This window comes from Electrona antarctica, assembly GCF_951216825.1.
Source record: "Electrona antarctica genome assembly, chromosome: 21".
In the NCBI taxonomy this organism is placed as follows: Eukaryota; Metazoa; Chordata; class Actinopteri; order Myctophiformes; family Myctophidae; genus Electrona; species Electrona antarctica.
The window spans coordinates 500,342-522,294 of NC_136802.1; the positions used below are offsets into that span (position 1 = coordinate 500,342).

Here is a 21,953-nt window from a genome sequence, read left to right on the forward strand (position 1 = left end):
TCGGATCGCTGGTTAGACTGGCATAGTGTCAACCCCTTACCCCTGTGTGGGATCGCTGGTTATACTGGCATAGTGTCAACCCCTTACCCCTGTGTGGGATCGCTGGTTAGACTGCCATAGTGTCAACCCCTTACCCCTGTGTGGGATCGCTGGTTAGACTGGCATAGTGTCGACCCCTTACCCCTGTGTGGGATCGCTGGTTAGACTGGCATAGTGTCAACCCCTTACCCCTGTGTGGGATCGCTGGTTAGACTGGCATAGTGTCGACCCCTTACCCCTGTGTGGGATCGTTGGTTAGACTGGCATAGTGTCAACCCCTTACCCCTGTGTGGGATCGCTGGTTAGACTGGCATAGTGTCAACCCCTTACCCCTGTGTGGGATCGCTGGTTAGACTGGCATAGTGTCGACCCCTTACCCCTGTGTGGGATCGCTGGTTAGACTGGCATAGTGTCGACCCCTTACCCCTGTGTAGGATCGCTGGTTAGACTGGCATAGTGTCAACCCCTTACCCCTGTGTGGGATCGCTGGTTAGACTGGCATAGTGTCAACCCCTTACCCCTGTGTCGGATCGCTTGTTAGACTGGCATATTTGCCGATACCGATATGACCCGATATGACAAATAAGGGCCGATACTGATACTTTTCTGATACCGATCCAGTATCGGGACATCTCTAATAGACACACAGTGACTTGCAGATGGTCTGCACATCGATCATCAGATGATGCAAAACTGATTTGAAACAAAGTAGTTTTTGTCACGTCTGTCAGACTTCATAGGTTCCCAAAAGGTGATCTACCAGGTAGACCTCATGACATGTCCCTAAAGAATACTTCATTCTTTTTAAATATATTAAAAGAAAAAGGTATACGTTGATCCTGGAACAACATATTTTCAGATGGGGCTCGGCAGCCAATTACAGATGATATCAGGGGTCCTTGACATGAAATAGTCTGAGAACGACTGACAGAAACATGAGGTGACTGTCATGATTTTGAAGACATTTGTAGAATCGTCCTCAGGTCTAAATGGGTTCAACTTATTTCCAGTAAAGGTATAATAGTTTTCTTGGTGGGTAGATAGTTGAGCTGGTCATTATGAAAGTAGCTCAAGTAAAAGAACAAATCAACTGGTCATCCCTGATCTTATTCTGACTGATTTCTCTATTTGTTTAATCAAAGATATCAGTATTCTGTAGAACAGATTAATGATATGGTTGTTGTTTCTCCTCAGGAATGGCAGCCTCCGTTCGCCTGCGATGTGGACAGACTGCAGTTCACCCCACGCATCCAGAGACTCAACGAACTGGAGGTATTTATGATTTATTATTATTGTTGTTGTTGTTATTGTAATTGTTATTGTTATTGTTGTTGTTGTTATTAATTATTACACGCATCCAAAGGCTCAACGAGCTGGAGGTACTTTTAGATGTATTATTATTTATTAATTATTATCAGGGGTTGACAGACACTAAGGTTATGTTTGGGCAAGTTATGTTCTACTTGCCCAAAGGTCATGCCCACTCGCCCGAAAAGTAAATTGTACATACAATTGTAGGTAAAATATAAATTACTGTTCAATTTACTTTTTACTTAATGGTCGTGCCTCAATGTTTATCTCAAATAGCTATGAATATGGATTCACACATGTTGCTTTATATTTTTAAGTGTAGCAACATTGACAAAATGGCACATTCTATGTAAACAGTGCTCTTCACCCTGGAGTCCAATCAGTCACATTCTATGTAAACAGTGCTCTTCACCCTGGAGTCCAATCAGTCACATTCTATGTAAACAGTGCTCTTCACCCTGGAGTACAATCAGTCACATTCTATGTAAACAGTGCTCTTCACCCTGGAGTACAATCAGTCACATTCTATGTAAACAGTGCTCTTCACCCTGGAGTCCAATCAGTCACATTCTATGTAAACAGTGCTCTTCACCCTGGAGTACAATCAGTCACATTCTATGTAAACAGTGCTCTTCACCCTGGAGTACAATCAGTCACATTCTATGTAAACAGTGCTCTTCACCCTGGAGTACAATCAGTCACATTCTATGTAAACAGTGCTCTTCACCCTGGAGTACAATCAGTCACATTCTATGTAAACAGTGCTCTTCACCTGGAGTACAATCAGTCACATTCTATGTAAACAGTGCTCTTCACCCTGGAGTACAATCAGTCACATTCTATGTAAACAGTGCTCTTCACCCTGGAGTACAATCAGTCACATTCTATGTAAACAGTGCTCTTCACCTGGAGTACAATCAGAGTCACATTCTATGTAAACAGTGCTCTTCACCCTGGAGTACAATCGGTCACATTCTATGTAAACAGTGCTCTTCACCTGGAGTACAATCAGAGTCACATTCTATGTAAACAGTGCTCTTCACCCTGGAGTACAATCGGTCACATTCTATGTAAACAGTGCTCTTCACCCTGGAGTACTTCAGTCGTGGCCTGACTGAAGTACTCCATAGAAGCCATGCAGCGTGTCTGTCTGTGGACCGAAAATAGCCGATCTACAAGCTCACAACACGTGGCAGTGCGACGTGTTGTGAGCTTGTAGATCTGCTAATGAACCTAATATCAGCTGCAACAGTACTGTATAGTATTAGTTTAAATAGTTGTAATACACACAGTGAAATAATATTTAACTGTGTTTTTACTATGAATCTAATTCATAAAGTCTGAGATTGGACTATATGTAACATGACACTGTAACTAAACATTTAACTCCCATTTTGCTCCAGTCTATATAAACTGTACAAATTCCCACTTTGTTTTTTATCCCATTCTGGGCAGGAACCCCTTTAGGTGTTTATAGCATTATGTTATACTTTAGCTGTTGAAAAATAGCAGATCTACAAGCTCATAGCGCGGCACCGAGTGCCGCGCTATGAGCTTGTAGATCTGCTATTTTAGAAAAATCGTGAAAATGTGGCTCAAATCTTTGCATATATTCTTTCAGAGCGAATGTTTTTAAGTCATATCTTTGCTTCTGGGGGGTCCCTGGAACTACATATTTTCAGACTGGGGTCGGCGGCCAATTACATATAATTCTGAGACTCCTTGACATGAAATATTGAGAACCGCTGATACAGAAACGGGTATTTCAGAAAACTGTCAGGATTTAGACGGATGTGGTCTCATTCTCATTCTACACACGACCACAATCACAACATCTCTTCTGCCACATCCTTGTTGTCGCGTCACATTTGGTTGCCAAAAAAAGCCTGCATTTGGTTCTTTGATGGAGTGTTTTTTAATAGCCAGGACGCCACATCAAATGCAAGATATGGCATTACATTTATAATTGGTCTTATCTAGGAAATTGATGACATTAAATCAAATGTCGTCAATGCAAAGGTCACCGAGGCAAAGGTCACCGAGGCAAAGGTCACCGCTAGTCAGCCCTCCCTGGCTGTCTTTGACTGTCCTTCTGAAGCGAGTCATTAGATTAAATAAACAACAACCTTTTATTTTCCTCTCCTTGTGTTTTTAGGCTCAGACTAGAGTTAAACTCAACTTTCTGGATCAAATCGCCAAGTTCTGGGAGCTTCAAGGATGCACTCTGAAGATCCCCCACGTGGAGAGGAAGATCCTGGACCTGTACCAACTCAACAAGGTACGTTAGACAGATCCTGGACCTGTTCTAGAGACAGATCCTGGACCTGTACCAACTCAACAAGGTACGTTAGACAGATCCTGGACCTGTTCTAGAGACAGATCCTGGACCTGTACTAGAGACGGATCCTGGACCTGTACTAGAGACAGATCCTGGACCTGTACTAGAGACAGATCCTGGACCTGTACTAGAGACAGATCCTGGACCTGTACTAGAGACAGATCCTGGACCTGTACCAACTCAACAAGGTACGTTAGACAGATCCTGGACCTGTTCTAGAGACAGATCCTGGACCTGTACCAACTCAACAAGGTACGTTAGACAGATCCTGGACCTGTTCTAGAGACAGATCCTGGACCTGTACCAACTCAACAAGGTACGTTAGACAGATCCTGGACCTGTTCTAGAGACAGATCCTGGACCTGTACCAACTCAACAAGGTACGTTAGACAGATCCTGGACCTGTACTAGAGACAGATCCTGGACCTGTACCAACTCAACAAGGTACGTTAGACAGATCCTGGACCTGTTCTAGAGACAGATCCTGGACCTGTACCAACTCAACAAGGTACGTTAGACAGATCCTGGACCTGTACTAGAGACAGATCCTGGACCTGTACCAACTCAACAAGGTACGTTAGACAGATCCTGGACCTGTACTAGAGGAAGATCCTGGACCTGTACCAACTCAACAAGGTACGTTAGACAGATCCTGGACCTGTTCTAGAGACAGATCCTGGACCTGTACTAGAGACAGATCCTGGACCTGTACCAACTCAACAAGGTACGTTAGACAGATCCTGGACCTGTACTAGAGACAGATCCTGGACCTGTACTAGAGACAGATCCTGGACCTGTACCAACTCAACAAGGTACGTTAGACAGATCCTGGACCTGTTCTAGAGACAGATCCTGGACCTGTACCAACTCAACAAGGTACGTACCGTACACGCATCTTATTCCTTCCAAATCAGTGGTTCTCAACGCGTGAATCTCGTTTGCGTCCGAGCATAGACATGGTCTGGGCATGGTCACGCCCTGCCTGCCTCTGATTGGCCTACCGACACTGAGCATAGACATGGTAACGCCCCGCCTGCCTCTGATTGGCCTACCGACACTGAGCATAGACATGGTAATGCCCTGCCTGCCTCTGATTGGCCTACCGACACTGAGCATAGACATGGTGACGCCCCGCCTGCCTCTGATTGGCCTACCGACACTGCCCGTCTTGACTGTCCTCAGAGACGTGAGGTTACTCCGTGTTGAGATTGAGAAATAAATAAAACAAGAGAATGACAGCTTGGTAAGGCTGAACGATTTTGAGATTGCGATTTGCCTCGCGATATATATTTTTAAATCACACCCGTGTGAAGTAAGTGGTGCAACTCCGTGTGGGCGCCCCCGGGGGGGTCCCCGAAACTTCCAGACCCACAGGAACGTGCCCAGGGTGCCGGCCCGGTTTAGGCGAGCCGCCCCGCGTCCGAAACGGTCGAGAAAGAGTTACCGTGTGTGGGTCCCCAGGCGGTCCCTGTACAGTACAGTACAGTACAGTACAGTACAGTACAGTCACTGTACTGTAATGTCACACCTAAAATCATCATATAGGGCCTATACAGTTAGTATGTGTGTGTGTTAGGCTGCGCAACAGTGACACTTGGTTGTGAAAACCAACCAAATGCTATTTTCGTGCTCGGACAGACCCAGCCAGCCAGCCACCCACCCACCCACAGACACACAAAGCTCCATAATGAAGTGGTTGCACCACTTAAAAAGTAAAGCTTCAATTTAGTATTCACTGTGTCCATTTAAAAAGTAATGAAACATTACCAAATGGCATACCATTCATTTACTTTACCAGGCAGTGATGTCAGGATTCACAGGATGTGAGACAGCTCAAAATAATGTAGGCTAACCAAATTGACCTGTGTTTAATTAACTACAATAAGAATGTGTGTTAAAATTGTAATGTTAGAAATAATTGTAAATGGCTCTCTGGATACAGACCATAAATGCAATGTAATTTCCAGACTTTCTATTTAAGTGCAATTGCTATTAGGCTACAGTTATCTAATCATCAGAGCACAATATTGTGATTCTCATTTAATATTCACATTTAGATATTATGTTCAATTGATTTATTTGTTTTTGAGGGGCAGTAGCCCCTCCTAAATCCAGTGCACGTATGTTCACAAACGTCCTACACAAACATTAAATTCCCATTGACAATTTTATGTCATTGTCTGAGCAAAGAAATAGGCCTAGTGTCTATTTTACGTCATGATGATGTACGATGATAAGAGCGCCCCTCACTTCACACGGGTGGGATTTTTGTAACCAAATAAAAGCATATGCATTGCATAAGTGTAGGCTACATTTTGACAGATGTGATGACAGAATTAGGCTATCAATTATTAGAGATAATTTTGTCTGAGGTTTAAGACAAGCTCATAACTTTAACTTTAATGTTTATGAGCTTGTTGGCCGGCTATTTTCCCACCACGGGTCCTGGTGTAAGCTTTTTTTTAATGATGGCTCTCGGATCTCGGTACAATTTCGCGGACCTCGCTCAGACAAATCATTACAAATGTACATGCACCACAATGGGGACCGGTTCACTAGAATCGGGGACGATGACGACAATGTAGCATTAATAAAATAAACAGGGGACAGGACAGCAGGACAGCGCCCGTGCCATGCGAAGGTTTGTGGTGTTGCTGCGGGATGTTTTGACTGTCGCTGTACCATGACAGGTCTTTCACAAAACTCTCTTGTTGGACGTCTGTAACGTCAAAACCAAAATAATGCCATATCCCCGAAGTGCCTGATCTCTTTGGGATTAAATTGTGCGGATTTAAGAAAGTTTATTCGGGCTCCGCAGACGCTATCTGCTCCTCAGCTGCTGCTGACTTCTAGCAGTAGCATGGTAGCATTAGCATCAACGCACTGAACACAGAGCAGAGTAGACGTAAATGATGACTTTGTTTTGGGCACTGGGAGCGAGTGTACACATGAACTGCAGTCACATGCACTGCAGGGACACTTCTGATTGGTTAGAATAGAGAGCACAGTATAGCCGTGTTGTAAATACTGGATCAGACGCGCTCCGGGTTGATTATGATTTTTTTTTTAATCGCAGCCTTTGCGATTTGCTAATCGCGTGGTTTCAAATCGCAATTTCGGTTTGAAAACGATTAATCGTTCAGCCTTACAGCTTGGCACAGAATGCAGCCTTATCCCTAGCCTTATTGAAAACATACACAATGCAACAACACTACAATACTGAATAATATTCATGATGTATTTATTGTTTCCAGTTGGTGGAGGAAGAAGGAGGCTTTGAGATGGTGTGCAGAGACCGACGCTGGAGTAAGATCTCTGTGAAGATGGGCTTCGCGTCGGGGAAGGCCATCGGCTCCCATCTGAGGGCTCACTACGAACGCATCCTGTACCCTTACAACCTGTTCAGGACCGGGGCCAATCTACCGGTAGGTTACAACCACACTACACCACACTACACCACACTACGAACGCATCCTGTACCCTTACAACCTGTTCAGGACCGGGGCGAATCTACCGGTAGGTTACAACCACACTAAACCACACTACACCACACTACACCACACTACACCACACTACGAACGCATCCTGTACCCTTACAACCTGTTCAGGACCGGGGCGAATCTACCGGTAGGTTACAACCACACTACACCACACTACACCACACTACACCACACTACACCACACTACACCACACTAAACCACACTACACCACACTACACCACACTACACCACACTAAACCACACTACACCACACTACACCACACTACACCACACTACACCACACTAAACCACACTACACCACACTAAACCACACTACACCACACTACACCACACTACGAACGCATCCTGTACCCTTACAACCTGTTCAGGACCGGAGCTAATCTACCGGTAGGTTTGATTGATTGAAGTATTTATTAACAGTTTGCAGAATTACAGTACATTTCAAGCACAAACTCAATACAAAGGCTGTTAACTGTGAGTGGACGACCCAATTAAGCATTACACTTGTTTACAAGAGGGTCCACCTTGTTCAATTCATCAAAACATTTAGAGACGTACAAATAGACACTTCTATATAGTCAAAGAACAGAACAGGAATTCATAAAGGAGGTAAAAAGGGAAAAGAAACATATACAGTGAGGGAAAAAAGGGGTGGGTGGGTGGGTGGGGAGGGATTCAGATTACGGGGGCCAGTTTCGAATTGCAGCCGTCCGTAGGTGCCCTTTGAGAGTGATTTTAAAGGAGTCAAGGGATTTGCATGTCTTAATGACTGTTGGTAGGGCGTTCCACATTTTGGTGGCATAGGAGAGAAAGTCCCTTGTTTGTGCCGAATCTGGGTTGTACATGGTTAGTTGGAAGTGGAAGTGGAGCTGCTTCAGCCGCTGTCACTCATAATGCTTACAAAACAACCTCAGAAATAATACAGGAATATGAATGCATGCTTACATAACGACCTCAGACAACCAAGTATACATTTGGGGGTCTTTGACTTGAAAAACTTTGAGAACGTTGAGAGAAAAGTTAAAATTATAACTTGTGGTTTTGAGTTTGGAACAAAATGGACGCTTGAAGTAAACTCGATACTTGTATGTTTTATGGCTGATTTCTCAACCTAACAAAGCAGACTGGGCCTTCTTGTGGATTCCTCGTCATGTGAATAAATCTTCCCACTCGGAGGACAGAATCTTAACCCATTTAGGCCTGACGTCGAAATTAAAAAAAAATCTTCTAAATTCTGACAGTTTTCTGAAATACCTTTTATGTTTCTGTATCAGTGCTGCTCAATATTTCATGTCAAGGACCCCGACAATTATATGTAATTGGCCGCCGAACCCCATCTGAAAATATGTTGTTCCAGGGACAGCCCCAGTAGCAAAGATTTGAGTTAAAAACGTTAAAATATATTCCAAATATGTGCCACATTTTCACGATTTTTCAAAAATAGCAGACCTACAAGCTTGTAGATCTGCATAATGAACAACTACATCATGAGATCAAGTGCATTACAATCATATATATATATATATATATATATATATATATATATATATATATATAAAGGTATATTTCCCATGTTCTCAATGGTGACCAAAGTTACAACATTTTCTTTTTCTTTAGATCTGCTATTTTTCAATAGCTAAATTATAACATAATGTTTAAAACACCAAAAGGGGTTCCCGCCCAGAATTGGTTAACCAGTTCTCACTTGGCCTGATGACGATCGCAGCCTAATTCTAATGTTCTCCCCGTGGCTGCTAACCTTGTTCTAGTGTCTCCACCACAACAACAACAACAACAGAATGTATTGCTCTGCTAACCTTGTTCTAGTGTCTCCACCACCACAACAACAACAACAGAATGTATTGCTCTTGACATTCGCCCAGATGCAACTCCGCCAAAATGTGATCGTTATTGTTACACACAATGACAATTCAGGAGCACGCAAGGCTCCGCTCACACTGAGAGAACATGTGGTGCAGAGCGACTGAGACAGGCTGAAGTCAATGCATATAGCAGGCTTCAGTCTCTACACGGTTCTACATATAGCAGGCTTCAGTCTCTACACGGTTCTACATATAGCAGGCTTCAGTCTCTACACGGTTCTACATATAGCAGGCTTCAGTCTCTACACGGTTCTACATATAGCAGGCTTCAGTCTCTACACGGTTCTACATATAGCAGGCTTCAGTCTCTACACGGTTCTACATATAGCAGGCTTCAGTCTCTACACGGTTCTACATATAGCAGGCTTCAGTCTCTACACGGTTCTACATATAGCAGGCTTCAGTCTCTTCAAGACAAATATTTTCGAGTTGAGTTTTTCTTTTAGAATAGCATTACAATGCAAGAGATGTAACAATGAAGCACAACCAGAACCTTGACCTTCAGTCTCAGAACAGTTTGTATAAATGTGTATATTCTGTGTTACATTTAACACCATAATATGCAAATATAAACGTGGCCAATTCTAATCTTCGTTACTGTCTCCATGATGTGTTTTCCCCACAGAAGGCGACCTTGACCAACGATAAGAAGGACAAGGTCTACAAGCCTCACGACCTTCCGCAGCGCCAGTCTGTGCAGCCGGTGGAAACCTGCAGCATCGCCCGGCGCTCCAAGAGGGTCAGAGCAGAGGTGGGTTCTGCTCGGAGGGAGACAACTGTGTGTGTGTGTGTGTGTGTGTGTGTGTGTGTGTGTGTGTGTGTGTGTGTGTGTGTGTGTGTGTGTGTGTGTGTGTGTGTGTGTGTGTGTGTGTGTGTGTGTGTGTGTGTGTGTGTGTGTGTGTGTGTGTGTGTGTGTGTGTGTGTGTGTGTGTGTGTGTGTGTGTGTGTGTGTGTGTGGCGTGCGTGCGTGCGTGCGTATGTATGTAATGCACAATCTATGTAAAGGTGTGTGAATGTACAATCTATGTAATGCGCCTTGGCCAAAGGCGCTATATTTCCCATTTTTGAAACATTCTATATGCATTTATCAATTCTTCTCTGTCTGTCTCTCTGCCTGTCTGTCCGTCTCTCTGCCTGTCTGTCTGTCTCTGTCTGTCTGACTGTCTCTCTTCCTGTCTGTCTCTCTGCCTGTCTCTCTGTCTGCCTGTCAGATGGGCTCTGTTAAAACTGAGCCAGATGATGAAGACTGTGAGAACCGTCCCAATCTCAGGAGGAGGATGGGAATCTATGTGGCCAAGCCTGAGCCTGGTAAGAGAGAGTTGAATCTATGTAGCCTGAGCCTGGTAAGAGAGAGTTGAATCTATGTAGCCTGAGCCTGGTAAGAGAGAGTTGAATCTATGTAGCCTGAGCCTGGTAAGAGAGAGTTGAATCTATGTAGCCAATCAGAGCCTGGTAGGTAAGAGAGAGTTGAATCTATGTAGCCTGAGCCTGGTAAGAGAGAGTTGAATCTATGTAGCCTGAGCCTGGTAAGAGAGAGTTGAATCTATGTAGCCTGAGCCTGGTAAGAGAGAGTTGAATCTATGTAGCCTGAGCCTGGTAAGAGAGAGTTGAATCTATGTAGCCTGAGCCTGGTAAGAGAGAGTTGAATCTATGTAGCCTGAGCCTGGTAAGAGAGAGTTGAATCTATGTAGCCAATCAGAGCCTGGTAGGTAAGAGAGAGTTGAATCTATGTAGCCAATCAGAGCCTGGTAGGTAAGAGAGAGTTGAATCTATGTAGCCAATCAGAGCCTGGTAAGAGAGAGTTGAATCTATGTAGCCAATCAGAGCCTGGTAGGTAAGAGAGAGTTGAATCTATGTAGCCAATCAGAGCCTGGTAGGTAAGAGAGAGTTGAATCTATGTAGCCAATCAGAGCCTGGTAAGAGAGAGTTGAATCTATGTAGCCAATCAGAGCCTGGTAGGTAAGAGAGAGTTGAATCTATGTAGCCAATCAGAGCCTGGTAGGTAAGAGAGAGTTGAATCTATGTAGCCAATCAGAGCCTGGTAAGAGAGAGTTGAATCTATGTAGCCAATCAGAGCCTGGTAAGAGAGAGTTGAATCTATGTAGCCAATCAGAGCCTGGTAGGTAAGAGAGAGTTGAATCTATGTAGCCAATCAGAGCCTGGTAGGTAAGAGAGAGTTGAATCTATCATATTACAATGCCATCATAATGATGGCATTGTAACTAATGGGTAGAGGTATAGCCATGGTCAGGAAGTGATCCACATACTTGACATCCTCAGTCATGGGTCAAGTGTTGCAGTCATTGGTGTTTTGTCACCTTTATTATTGTCCGGTTGTATCGTCAGCGGTGACTCAAGCAGACCTGAACAAACTACAACTTGTTCAGAACCGAGCTGCTAGACTGGCACTTCATTGTTCTACTCGCACAAATATATGCATAAACGCCTGCCCTGGTTATCTGTTAAAAACAAACTCCATTGTAGTGTCCTCATGTTTGTTAGAAACATCATTTCCATTCAAACACCAGATTACTTCTTCAAACGGTTATTAAAATCAAGTGACAGACATAATCATAACACCAGAATTGCCAGCCTCGGTCATTTAACACTCCCTGCTCCAAAAACCAACCTCCTTAAACAGGTGTTATCGATCAATATCATTTTGGAACATGTTACCACCTCACATTAATATAACACAAAATAAATTATCTTTCAAATATGCTTTAAAGGAACACTTGTTACAGCTGACCACATGACCTTAATGTTCTTCTTATTATGTTGCATTTCATTTTATAGAATACATTGTAATTATGTATTTTCATGTATTTAGTCTTGTTGAATGTATTTGTAATTATTTATTTATGTACTTTTTGTATGTATTTTATATGGACCCCAGGAAGATTAGCTGTCGCCCCGGCGTTGGATGGGGATCCATTCAATAAACAATACACAATGTTGGATCATCTGGTCCATAACCTCTCTATTGTCTCCTTCCAGTGAGAGTGGATGTCATGGAGGTGAAACAGGAACCTGTGAGTGTGAAGATTGAAGATCCAGTTGATGACAAAGAGTTGTTGCAGCCTAAGAAGAATGATACTGGAGTGAGTAAAAGAAGACTTAACGGATATGATGATGCATGCACCCCGAAGTTTACATGTTTGGTAGTATTTCTTATCAGTCCATAAACGAGTAAGCCTTGCTTATTTCCGTAGTGAATATAAGACCACTCTGATTATAAGACGACCCACCATTTTTCAACACTCATTTGTGGAACAACGAACATTGAATGTCAAATAGTCTCTAGTCCGCGATTATAATACAACCCAGTTTTTTCAGTTCTGCATGTCTAACATAATATGTGTAATGTTTGACCTCGATGCACTTCCTGCTCTGTGTGTCTCTTCAGTTAGTCTCACGTTGCCAGACTGTTGCCTCTCGCAATGTCCAAATGCTTCCATCGTACAGTCTGGAGCAACGGAAGCTCTGATCATGAGTAAAATATAAATGCTTCCGTCATACAGTCTGGAGCAACGGAAGCTCTGATCATGAGTAAAATATAAATGCTTCCGTCATACAGTCTGGAGCAACGGAAGCTCTGATCATGAGTAAAATATAAATGCTTCCGTCGTACAGTCTGGAGCGACGGAAGCTCTGATCATGAGTAAAATATAAATGCTTCCGTCATACAGTCTGGAGCAACGGAAGCGCTGATCATGAGTCAAATATAAATGCTTCCGTCATACATGTGTCTGATGTGTTGTCTCCTCTGATAGGTGGACCAGTACATGTGTCTGATGTGTTATCTCCTCTCTGATAGGTGGACCAGTACATGTGTCTGATGTGTGGGTGTGGCACGGCGGAGGACCGCCTCCTCCTGTGTGACGGCTGTGATGACAGCTACCACACCTTCTGCCTGATCCCGCCCCTCCACGACGTCCCCAAAGGAGACTGGCGCTGCCCCAAGTGCCTGGCGCAGGTGAGACCACGCCCCGAAACCAAATGGACGTCCATTTGGTCATCTGGTCATTTGGCGATCGAAAACTAAGCTATGATGACTAAAACTAAGACTAAATATACTGATGATTTCGTCAACAAATAATAACTAGACTAAAATGCAAGGAAGGGGACTAGTGGACAAGAGATCCAGTTTAAGTCATTTTACACTTGGTTGCATGCTGAAAATAGCTGATCTACAAGCTCACAACGTGTCACAGCGCAACACGTTGTGAGCTTGTAGATCGGCTATTTTCAGCAAGTAAAAAAACAGTCATTACGACGGTATCAAGGCCTGCCAAAATTAATTTTGTTCGACTAAATCTCAAAAAAGAAAACTGCCAGTCAGTCTAGTCTAGTCTTCCCCCTGAAGAGTTGATTTATTTACAACAACAGAAAAGATGCCTTATTTCTTCTCATGTGAAATAGACGGGTCTCTGGGGACCATAGACGGGTCTCTGGGGACCATAGACGGGTCTCTGGGACCATAGACGGGTCTCTGGGGACCATAGACATCTACCTCTGGAGGCCGTGACACTCAGCTGAAAGGAGAAACATATGTTTTTCATCTCCAATTAACCAGCAACCCCCAAACGACACCACGCACACGCACACGCACACGCACACATACGGGCACGCACACACACACACCAGAGGTGTAGAGTAGGGAAGGAGCTCGTTCATTTTTATTGATAACGATCACCTCATCGATCAGACTTATCGAGCATTTTATATTATTTTGTGGAAAGACGGGAAAGAATACATTCTGAACAGAACCAGTATATTTTACTACAGCCTTCAAATACAGAACTTTACTAACAGACAGAAGGAAATTACATTTTTACCAATAAAATAATATTAAAGAAACTGTTATCTGGTTAATAATATGTGTACCCGTCACTTTTAAAGTGTAATGTAGTTTCCCCGGACAGCGCTGGTTGGCAGGTATCAATACACAGCTGGTTGGCAGGTATCAATACAGCTGGTTGGCAGGTATCAATACACTTTTAGACAGACATGTTTGTGCCAGCGTGGATGATTAGATTTATTTATTGATCGCCTCTTGTCTTGATTGTTTAAACATGACGTCATGGATAAGCCCAAAGCTTATCGATACCGGGTACTCGATAAGCTTTGGGCTTATCCAGTACCCGGTATCTCGATAAGCCCAAAGCTTATTGATAACGGTTACTCGATAAGCCCAAAGCTTATTGATACCGGGTACTCGATAAGCCCAACGCTTATTGATACCGGGTACTGGATAAGCCCAAACTTATTGATACCGGGTACTGGATAAGCCCAAAGCTTATTGATACCGGGTACTGGATAAGCCCAAACTTATTGATACCGGGTACTGGATAAGCCCAAAGCTTATTGATACCGGGTACTCGATAAGCCCAAAGCTTATTGATACCGGGTACTCGATAAGCCCAAAGCTTATTGATACCGGGTACTCGATAAGCCCAAAGCTTATTGATACCGGGTACTGGATAAGCCCACAGCTTATTGATACCGGGTACTGGATAAGCCCACAGCTTATTGATACCGGGTACTGGATAAGCCCAAAGCTTATTGATACCGGGTACTGGATAAGCCCAAAGCTTATTGATACCAGGTACTGGATAAGCCCAAAGCTTATTGATACCAGGTACTGGATAAGCTTGTTATGAGGTTTGTGGGGGTATTGGGTATTGATCTCCATCCCTAGTTGTAGGTGATGGTTTTTGGGGGTATTGGGTATTGATCTCCATCCCTAGTTGTAGGTGAGGAGGTGACACATCTGTTTGGGGCTAAACCACAACATCACATGATCAGCGACTCGGCTCAACACATCTCTGTTTTTATTAACCACCGTTTCAGCTCAACACATCTCTCTGTTTTTATTAACCACCGTTTCAGCTCAACACATCTCTCTGTTTTTATTAACCACCGTTTCAGCTCAACACATCTCTGTTTTTATTAACCACCGTTTCAGCTCAACACATCTCTGTTTTTATTAACCACCGTTTCAGCTCAACACATCTCTGATCAGCGACTCGGTTCAACACATCTCTGTTTTTATTAACCACCGTTTCAGACTTTACTGAATAGAATGACAACATGATGACTGTGTTTGTGTTTATTATCATTTCTTTCCTCTTATATCTAAATAGAATGACAACATGATGACTGTGTTTCTGTTTATTATCATTTCTTTCCTCATATCTAAATAGAATGACAACTAGATGACTTTATTTGTGTTTATTATAATTATATTCACATGTTTTATTCCACAGGAATGTGGTAAACCTGCCGTGGCGTTCGGCTTCGAGCAAGCCAGCAGGAAGTACAACATCCGAGCCTTCGGAGACATGGCCGATTCCTTCAAGTCGGATTATTTCAACATGCCAGTCCATGTGAGTACGGGGTTAATATGAATTATTTATATTTATTTATATTATTATTATTATTATTATGATGTGAGTACGGGCCTCTCAGACTCGGACCCTAAACGTAGAATATTTAGTTGTGTTGTATTGATGTGGTTCTGCATGGGGACCACCTGGCACCCCCTCAAGGACCACCGGTGGTCCCCGGACCACATGGGGACCGCCCAATCGTCTGACCTAATATAGGGTTCTGTGTAATTTTCCATATTGTTTTGTTCTCCAGATGGTTCCTACAGAGTAATGTTCTGTATCTCTGTTCTCCAGATGGTTCCTACAGAGCTGTAATGTTCTGTATCTCTGTTCTCCAGATGGTTCCTACAGAGCTGTAATGTTCTGTATCTCTGTTCTCCAGATGGTTCCTACAGAGCTGGTGGAGAAGGAGTTCTGGCGCCTGGTGGGCACCATCGAGGAGGATGTGACGGTGGAGTACGGGGCAGACATCGCCTCCAAGGACTTTGGAAGCGGGTTTCCTGTTACAAAAGACCAGGTCCAGATCAACCCTGATGACGAGGTACGGTGTCGTTTATTTATATTTATGAGGGGCGCGGTCCTATGACCAGCTTTGTGTGTTTGTGTGTTCCTATAAACAGCTTTGAGGGTGCTAGCCCCTCCTATATACAGCTTTGAGGGGCGCCTATATACAGCCTATACAGCTTTGAGGGGCGCCTATATACAGCCTTGAGGGGCGCTAGCCCCTCCTATATACAGCTTTTTGTCCTGTCACGTCTCACTTGCCATTGACAATGAAAGGAGAAATTACGTCATACATTATGTGCCTGAAATATGACGTAAATGTGTGGAAACACAAACATTAAATATTGACAATGAAAGGACAATGTACGTCATCTGTAGACGAGCTAATCGGCTAACCAGTCACATACATTCATCTGTAGACGAGCTAATCGGCTAACCAGTCACATACATTCATCTGTAGACGAGCTAATCGGCTAACCAGTCACATACATTCATATGTAGACGAGCTAATCGGCTAACCAGTCACATACAGTCATATGTAGACGAGCTAATCGGCTAACCAGTCACATACAGTCATCTGTAGACGAGCTAATCGGCTAACCAGTCACATACATTCATATGTAGACGAGCTAATCGGCTAACCAGTCACATACATTCATCTGTAGACGAGCTAATCGGCTAACCAGTCACATACAGTCATATGTAGACGAGCTAATCGGCTAACCAGTCACATACAGTCATCTGTAGACGAGCTAATCGGCTAACCAGTCACATACAGTCATCTGTAGACGAGCTAATCGGCTAACCAGTCACATACATTCAGTTCATAATAAATACATTGCTCATTTAATATTCTATAAATATAATATTCGTTCCATTCATGAGTTGTCCTGACTGGAACGGTATCGTCTCTACTAACCTTTACGTCTGTAAGTTGTCATGGTTACCGTTTCAATCACTGCATCTCACACTGATGTGTAACAGACTGATCTCTGACAGCCTCACCCTGTGCTGCTGTTATTGGATAGTATTATTTAGTTTAGTTTATTACTACTTTATTGCTACTCTTTTACACTTGTCTTGTTGCTGCAATGTCGAGGAGCCCCAACCAGGCTTGTACCTTCTTTTTGTTTTGTTGTTGTTTTGTTTAACATCGGTCTAAATTAAACACAGCAACTAGACAACTAGTTTAACATCGGTCTAAATTAAACACAGCAACTAGACAACTAGTTTAACATCGGTCTAAATTAAACACAGCAACTAGACAACTAGTTTAACATCGGTCTAAATTAAACACAGCAACTAGACAACTAGTTTAACATCGGTCTAAATTAAACACAGCAACTAGACAACTAGTTTAACATCGGTCTAAAACACAGATTCTGCATTCCTGTTTTGGTGCATTTCACAGATGTTCTCCTTGTGATTGTAATGCCATCTGTTCACTCTGTAGCCTGCTGGGAGTGAGCTAGAGCTAAGCAGGGTTCTCAAACCTTTAGTTTAGGCAGAGACAGTCTTTGCCTCTTTCTTGTATTATTTTACAATTTGGCCACAATGTTTGACAAGAGTTTATTAGGGGGGGATAAAATGTATTCACATTTTAATCGTGATGGACGATCATGAATCCATCCACAAATGTCAAAATGCTGTTTAATGTTTTAATGTTTCTATTATGGATCATTAGAAAGCACATTATTAGTCACACAGTGAGAGGGAAATAAATCATGTAATGGAATCGTGATGCATCGGTAATCATTTTCCGACCGCGGTCGAGATCATGGATTTCACAACAACGCCACGCCAGACTTCCCGGTCCTTCATTGCCACCCCCAGTTCCTGTTTACTGATGCCTGTGTCCCTCTTTGAGGCAGGACTCCAGAGAAGAAGGGAAGATATAACCTCATTGTCAGCTCAGTAGCAGTGGCCAGAAAACTGTGTTCTTCTGGATCGGACTAGTGAAGAAACACAGGGAAGGTTGTCGTATATTAGATTAGTCGATGGGTGGACTAGTGTAGAAACACAGGGAAGGTTGGCGTAAATTAGATTAGTCGATGGGTGGACTAGTGTAGAAACACGGGGAAGGTTGCCGTATATTAGATCAGTCGATGGGTGGACTAGTGTAGAAACACAGGGAAGGTTGTCGTATATTAGATTAGTCGATGGGTGGACTAGTGTAGAAACACAGGGAAGGTTGTCGTATATTAGATTAGTCGATGGGTGGACTAGTGTAGAAACACAGGGAAGGTTGCCGTATATTAGATCAGTCGATGGGTGGACTAGTGTAGAAACACAGGGAAGGTTGTCGTATATTAGATTAGTCGATGGGGGGACTAGTGTAGAAACACAGGGAAGGTTGCCGTATATTAGATCAGTCGACCTGAACCTCAACAGCCTGTCTGTCTCTCTGAACCTCAACCACCTGTCTGTCTCTCTGAACCTCAACAGCCTGTCTGTCTCTCTGAACCTCAACCACCTGTCTGTCTCTCTGAACCTCAACCACCTGTCTGTCTCTCTGAACCTCAACAGCCTGTCTGTCTCTCTGAACCTCAACAGCCTGTCTGTCTCTCTGAACCTCAACCACCTGTCTGTCTCTCTGAACCTCAACCACCTGTCTGTCTCTCTGAACCTCAACCACCTGTCTGTCTCTCTGAACCTCAACCACCTGTCTGTCTCTCTGAACCTCAACCACCTGTCTGTCTCTCTGAACCTCAACCACCTGTCTGTCTCTCTGAACCTCAACCACCTGTCTGTCTCTCTCTCCCCACAGCGGTACCTGAACTCTGGGTGGAACCTCAACAACATGCCGGTTCTGGAGGCCTCCGTTCTGACCCACATCACGGCAGACATCTGTGGCATGAAGCTCCCCTGGCTCTACGTTGGGATGTGCTTCTCCTCCTTCTGCTGGCACATCGAGGACCACTGGAGCTACTCCATCAACTACCTGCACTGGTGAGATCCTAACTCTGTTAACTACTACACTGGTGAGATCCTAACTCTGTTAACTACTACACTGGTGAGATCCTAACTCTGTTAACTACTACACTGGTAAGATCCTAACTCTGTTAACTACTACACTGGTGAGATCCTAACTCTGTTAACTACTACACTGATGAGATCCTAACTCTGTTAACTACTACACTGATGAGATCCTAACTCTGTTAACTACTACACTGATGAGATCCTAACTCTGTTAACTACTACACTGGTGAGATCCTAACTCTGTTAACACTAGCGCGTCGGAGCGGTCAGGCTGACCGATTTTGAAATTTTGAAGTGGATTTTCTTTGCCCATGAAGTCCTGAGAAAGTTCCCCTTGCATGACTTTTTCTAAATGTTCGATTCAAACCATCTCTGTTTTTTTTTTCATCTGAAACGTTTTGGAAATATGATTTTAGACATAATTCTACTAAAATGTCTGCTCTTTTTCGGTCCGTGGGACCGCTCTTAGAGCCCTCACCCTTTCTCCCCCACAAGCAGTGCTTTTCACACCTCCCTCCCGGCTGGAGACGGGCATTGTTCAAGCTAATGTGTCATTTGCATTCCAACTAGCCTTCCACATGTAGGCAAACTTACATTACAAACTTACATAAACTAAATGTTGTTTTAGATGTTATATTTGTTATATGCGGTTTGCAGAAATAACGATGTCTGACTTTATTTCTCGAAACGGAAAAAGAAATATGGTGTGTGGTATTGTTTCCACCAAGCGCATAGCTCAATAGATATAAATACATGTTGACTATACACGCCATCTTTAGCATAATTATGGTGGAATAATAAAGTTTATAGCATTGTGACTATGTCGCGCATATTCATTTCATATATCAGCGCATCAAAAATATGGTGAAATATGGTGTATTGACTGACTGGCGTATTGTTTCAACCAAACGCATAGCTCAATAGATATAAATACATGTTGACTATACACGCCATCTTTATAGCATAATTATGTAAGGTGGCGATGATAAAAATGAATCAATTATCCTGGAATAATAAAGTTTATAGCATGGTCTGTTTGACCCGACCGACATTTCCTTTCCTTGGAGCGAGAATGTTCGCCGATGCGCGAATCAGCGCGATGCCAAATAAAAATGACAGTTTGAAATCAGTCCAACCCGATAGACGTCCCGAACTTCTAAATGTTTTGTCAGTAAGAAGAACAGTTCTGTCCGTCCTTCGCCTGTAAACTTTTCTGCACGCGACCAGTGGAACTGATTTCCACGCATCACGGCTCTCTTTTTTTCTCTCTCCCTCTCTCTCTCTCCCTCTCTCGTGGAGAGGGAGAAAATATCCAAGTAACTGACGGTGAGGTATGCGGAAGTGCATTTTAGATAACGCTGTAGCACTATTTGTGGCGGTGATGCGTCACATGACTTGATCTATCCTATGGTTTATATATAAACCGTGCTGCTGCTACGGACCTTTCTGCTGGCACAATAAATCAAATATATATAAATGACATCGATCATAGGCGGCGGGTATGTAAGGCTAGGCCAGGCTTAGCCTTCCCAAAAATTATGCTGGGTATTTTTAAAATATATATAGGCTAATATGTGCGCAGCATTATATAGAAAGGCTATAGCCGCTCCCCAACTCCTTTGTCTGCAGCCTAAACTTTTCTGATTTGCACGCATGCACGCACAGCTCTTTTCCTTTTTTTGGCACAATCAATCAAATATATATTAATTACATCGATGTTTCCCCCCTCTATATAAAATGACAATATATAACTAATGTCGTGTTTCGTCTGAGCAATGTGCCTGGCTCTGGCAATAACGTGTGGTAGCCTATTGTATTGGCTCAATACAAAGTCAGACAGTGTTTGCTACGCAAGGGTATTCAATAAAGCGCTCACACCGTCACTATAATTATAGTTTGGTAAACTGAAATAAAAAATAACTTTGAGTTGTCCTGTCTAGTTGAAACTGCTGCCTTGAATTCGTTGGAATGTAACATTTAGAAGACAATGGCAAGCCGTCAACGGGGTGCAGAGAGAGGTGTGAAGATCATTAGACAGTGGGGGAGACAATGGCCAATCAAATAGCACGAAAAACACCGGTCAGCCTGACCGTTAGCCGTCATATTAGTAGTGCATTTTTTTCAGACATCCAGTGTTAACTGTTAAGCAATATTCTGAACATATAGCATGTCGCTTTTCAGTGATTTTCACCTTTTTTTCAAATCCTCCGAAACCGTGAAAAATGGCACCCTGTAGCATGTGCTCCGAGACCATGGACTATAGCCTGTCGCTTTTCAGTGATTTTCACCTTTTTTTCAAATCCTCCGAAACCGTGAAAAATGGCACCCTGTAGCATGTGCTCCGAGACCATGGATTATAGCCTGTCGCTTTTCAGTGATTTTCACCTTTTTTTCAAATCCTCCGAAACCGTGAAAAATGGCACCCTGTAGCATGTGCTCCGAGACCATGGACTATAGCCTGTCGCTTTTCAGTGATTTTCACCTTTTTTTCAAATCCTCCGAAACCGTGAAAAATGGCACCCTGTAGCATGTGCTCCGAGACCATGGATTATAGCCTGTCGCTTTTCAGTGATTTTCACCTTTTTTTCAAATCCTCCGAAACCGTGAAAAATGCCACCCTGTAGCATGTGCTCCGAGACCATGGACTATAGCCTGTCGCTTTTCAGTAATTTTCACCTTTTTTTCAAATCCTCCGAAACCGTGAAAAATGCCACCCTGTAGCATGTGCTCCGAGACCATGGACTATAGCCTGTCGCTTTTCAGTGATTTTCACCTTTATTTCAAATCCTCCGAAACCGTGAAAAATGCCACCCTGTAGCATGTGCTCCGAGACCATGGACTATAGCCTGTCGCTTTTCAGTGATTTTCACCTTTTTTTCAAATCCTCCGAAACCGTGAACAATTGCACCCTGTAGCATGTGCTCCGAGACCATGGACTATAGCCTATCGCTTTTCAGTGATTTTCACCTTTTTTTCAAATCCTCCGAAACCGTGAAAAATGCCACC

The 21,953-nt window shown here is 43.3% G+C and overlaps 1 protein-coding gene across 1 annotated transcript in view; it reads left to right on the plus strand.

Annotated features, from left to right (window-relative positions):
- Positions 1-21,953, plus strand: part of kdm5ba (lysine demethylase 5Ba) — an 86,102-nt gene that overhangs the window by 8,433 nt on the left and 55,716 nt on the right. Inside the window, exons 2-11 of the mRNA XM_079491191.1 lie at positions 1,234-1,311; positions 3,506-3,628; positions 6,943-7,113; positions 9,698-9,823; positions 10,284-10,380; positions 12,070-12,173; positions 12,890-13,048; positions 15,342-15,461; positions 15,847-16,005; positions 18,736-18,917. Coding sequence (XP_079347317.1) covers positions 1,234-1,311; positions 3,506-3,628; positions 6,943-7,113; positions 9,698-9,823; positions 10,284-10,380; positions 12,070-12,173; positions 12,890-13,048; positions 15,342-15,461; positions 15,847-16,005; positions 18,736-18,917 — 1,319 coding nt within the window. The remainder of the gene's footprint in view (positions 1-1,233; positions 1,312-3,505; positions 3,629-6,942; positions 7,114-9,697; positions 9,824-10,283; positions 10,381-12,069; positions 12,174-12,889; positions 13,049-15,341; positions 15,462-15,846; positions 16,006-18,735; positions 18,918-21,953) is intronic.